The following is a 4010-nucleotide window of genomic DNA, read 5'->3' on the forward strand; positions in this document are numbered from 1 at the left end:
CCTTTCAAAGTATCATAATTGATGATGCTCAGAAACGGAAAAACAATCAGAGGTATGAGGATCTTGAAAGCGTTTTAAGACTTTCAAGAATGTTCAACTAAGGGGAGGGGGGGGGGGGGGAGTGTTTCCCCAGGTTCAAATCGTCCGCAATGATTAACAAACTATAAAGTTGTTTAACTTCAAATAAATAGATCAAAGTTCACTAAATAGGTCCTTTATATCTTGTTCAACCAAACCCAGAACGATAGATATATTAACAAAGGGAAAACAGAAATCAAACTAATTTTCACCACAATTATCAAGAGAGCTGCTTTTTCCTAAAAAATTTCACAACGTGTAAGCTGTCACAGACAACTAAAATCTGCAGCGATGTCAAACATTCTTAATATGTCCTTATCTTCAGATTCACAAACATTCTTATTATGGCCTTTACTTTAGATTCCAGCACTGTAAGCCTCAATATCATAACTGCTAAAACTTTTGAGGTAAACAAACAACTTAGACCTCTTTCTTCCAAGAAAAGAGCCAAAAGGGGAACCATTTCACATTCATAGACCTTGATGCAACTGACAAAGCTAGGTAGCAAAAGACAACACTTCATAAGGATAATTATTTAGATTGTGCTCATCTTAATAGGTCAAGGAAAACAAGTGTTGCGAGGAAATCTCAATGCATATGTAAAACATCTAAACTGCAACAAACAAAAGCTCATGAGGAACCACGCTACCATAAAATTCAGTATGCCATAAGGTTAAGTTCAACAAAACAGAAACTTGCCATGCAGAGAAGCTAAAAGTTCAAGATTGCATAAGCAGTTTGAATTTCCTGAGACAGAAAACTACTTGCAGTGAGGTCATGGAAAGCTCACTTCTGGAAGATAAATACAGGATTGGCAGAGTATCTTGCACAACCTAACAATTTCTCAGCCAACTGAGATAAAAGTAGGGACTCACAGTTCATTGAACATCTCCTGCACCTTCTTCTCTCTGATGTGATAATGAACTTCTCCAAAACCGTTGCAATCTTCAACAGGAATTTTGAAAGTTCGAAAAGCTTTTTAAATTGGCATGCGAAATTATACTTCAAGCACACCTCGACGGAGATGCCAATCTTAACAATCTTGAGGTTGGGAAACTGAAAGCTTGAAATCCTTCTCACAATATTAGCATTATCTACTTTGCCCAAATATCTTGACTCAAAGCGGCAGGGGGAACCAAACTGGAGACAGAAAATATAATCAGGATCAAATGCAGGTCAGCCTAATGAAATTGCAGAAAGGTACAAAAATTGATTTCAGAGTAGAAGTGTCTGGTACATAGAAATTTCAGAACCAACGAACCCTAATGGTACATGGAAAATGATTAAGAGGATTGTTCCTATCATAAGATTCATCGAGCACGTAACTAAAGCAAAGAGTGATAGCGCAGAGCTCATTTTCCTCAAAGAAAGCAACAACACCGACCATATTAATGTGAGACTTTATAGTTACAAAAGCAAGCTTCTTATTGATAGTTACAGATATAACCTCTTTGGGTTGTTTTTTTTTTTTTTAGGGGGGGTGGGGGGGGGGGTGGGGGGGTTCATCAAATGAATAAACTAAGAAGAAGAAGATTCCAGGAAGTTACATCCGTAATCGCGATATCTATGTTGAGTGTCTCCACATTAGGTGACGCTCGCAAAAGGCCAGCTAGTCCATGCAAATTAAAGTTTCCTATATGCAACTCTAGTGTAAGATATTTGCATTTCAGGTCTGGAATCAGCACCCATGGCACCCCTTCAAACTGCGAGGCACACAGGACCTGGTGCAGTAAAACAAATGAATCCAATAAAGAATGGAGAAAGCATTAACAACAAATACAAAGTACTCAACAATAGAGAGATAGCGTCGTGACAAATGTAAAAACTTTATGCATCAATGTAAAAATATCTTGGCTGGTGTAATCAAGAAGCATCACTGGTAAAAGGCCCAGAAGGCCGCAACTTTCTGCAATTAATCCAGTTGCGCCTATAAACAAGTAAAGACCACTCCCCAAGCCGAGCTTGCATTCTCAAACATATCTCCATTATTAAAGAAAGTAGAAAGAGTTTAAGAAGTTGAAATTACCATCTATATCTCAGGTAGTTAAAACTTTTTATCAGTTCAGTGTTTAGAAAAAGAATTCCATTTAGAAAATCTAAGAATGAATAGTTGTTTCTGAAATTTGTGCAAAGGTTCTCAATGTATAATGTTTACATTCAATAACGACTACTAAACATCAATAGAGAAAATAAGGACTTTCGAGTTAAAAAGAAACCTCTCTGAAGCAAGTTCCAATTGATAGCTCGGTTGCATAACTCAACTTATGAAGATAATCTTGCACAAGTGTCCTAAAGGCTTGATGATAATCACCACAAGTGACTTCCTCAACATCATTATCATACTCACCAGACTGGATGCTTTTGATACATGTAATGTTGAAAGTAAGCTTAGCATTAACTAAGGAAGACACATTTACAAGCCTACACATGAGATTATAAAGATTTCCCGAAATCTCCAAATGCTGAAGATACGGGGCCGTAATTTCCAAAGAAGTGTCATTTTCGAAATCAGGCCGCCAATGGCCTGCCAATGTTAGTCTCTTCAAATTTGAAGAAGTAATTTCAAGACGACGAAAACCCCGAAAGAAGAACAACTCCAGTGTCTCCATAGCAGGACAACCTGACAGTAAGTTCACAATATCGGCATCGTCTAAACTGATTAGGTCCAGCTTTAAGCTCTTAAGAGAGTTCCAAGCAATGGCCAGTCTTTTATCAAACACCCAGTGGCTCAAATTCAATGTAATTAATGACGAGCAAGTGCCCATAGATAGAGGCAATTTGTAAGTGAATTCTTCATCATCTGAACACAATATAACATCTTCCACTTTTCTTTCTACAGCAAAGCCAATCCATCGGATGGTTTCCAACTCAAAGTTCCATCGAGTCATGTAATCAAAATTGAGTTGGAATTTTTTGATGTTGGAACAAGTGCAATGAGTTAAAACGTGGTCCACAAAGTATATGAAGTTTTCTGTCCTGTAATCACTATTAATGAAAAGGAAGTTATAAATTGAATACCAGAGATAACACCACCGTTTTGAGAGAACACATGATGCGACGGCATCTTTGGTGGGCAAAAGAGAGAGAATTTGTACGAGGAGTGCGTCCGGCAACTCACTGACACGGTCTAGGGTTTCTTCAACTCCACTGACTCCGCCCTTTTGTTTCTTCGACATTGAATCTCTCAAATTACTACTTCTAGAATCACCATCTTTGAGTGAATCCATAATTTCCCAAGGGAGATGTCACGATATGAACTAGCAAGAAGCTCAAATCGCGAAGAACAGAGAAAAAAAAGAAGAGGAGAGAATTAGGCATGAATAGGGGTGTAAATGGATATTTAAAGACGGGAAAAGGCTCAAAATTGCCCTCGTGGTCTTTGAAATGGCTATTCTATACCCTCCCTTTGAAAATGAGCTCAGGTATAAACTTGCCGTTAAATAAATGGTCCATTACTATCCTTCTCGAATAATGGCTCCATTTTGGGCCCTTTATTTTTCCTCGAAAATTTCACATTACGACACGTGTCCTCCAAAATTATCATCAATTTTTTTTTACATGCCTGAATCGTGCAGCGGACTCAACCTTAGGAAGAGTGGGCGCTAATACTTTTACCCAATAGTGGTATCGGGGTCAATTTCCACAGGGAGCTAGAAAGGGAGTTGGATATTTGCTTAGCCTAGAAATACGTGTTTGCTTCTAATTGATCTTCTATCATTTTTGGGTTTTTATGATTATCAACTACAATTTAACAACTACTAATTATAACTTAATTATGCTAAGATATTAATTCTAGGTTGTATGCAAGATAGAGAAAGGCACTAGGGTCGTGGCATTTACCTAGGTGGTCAACTAACGGGTAGAGATTCCTAATACAAGAATGATGATTATGGGGCTTATGCTATAACCGTTGCACGATTGCACTCACTCTC

At 38.0% G+C, this 4010-nt stretch overlaps 1 protein-coding gene across 2 annotated transcripts; it reads right to left on the bottom strand.

The window, feature by feature from the left end:
* Window positions 1-596: 596 nt before the first annotated feature.
* LOC109238184 (F-box/LRR-repeat protein At3g26922-like) lies at window positions 597-3467 on the bottom strand. Of its 2 annotated transcripts, XM_019404614.1 has the most exons (3): window positions 2295-3466; window positions 1626-1799; window positions 597-1218 (listed from the first exon to the last, which is right to left on the bottom strand). In XM_019404614.1, exons 1-3 carry the CDS (start codon window positions 3303-3305, stop codon window positions 865-867), a joined length of 1539 nt encoding a protein of 512 aa, XP_019260159.1. In that variant the 5' UTR covers window positions 3306-3466; the 3' UTR covers window positions 597-864. The 2 variants fall into 2 exon arrangements, with proteins under 2 accessions (XP_019260159.1, XP_019260160.1); XM_019404615.1 differs by lacking the exon at window positions 1626-1799 and having other exon boundaries at window positions 2295-3467.
* Window positions 3468-4010: the final 543 nt, after the last annotated feature.

Source organism: Nicotiana attenuata, unplaced genomic scaffold, assembly GCF_001879085.1.
Source record: "Nicotiana attenuata strain UT unplaced genomic scaffold, NIATTr2, whole genome shotgun sequence".
Lineage (NCBI taxonomy): Eukaryota > Viridiplantae > Streptophyta > Magnoliopsida > Solanales > Solanaceae > Nicotiana > Nicotiana attenuata.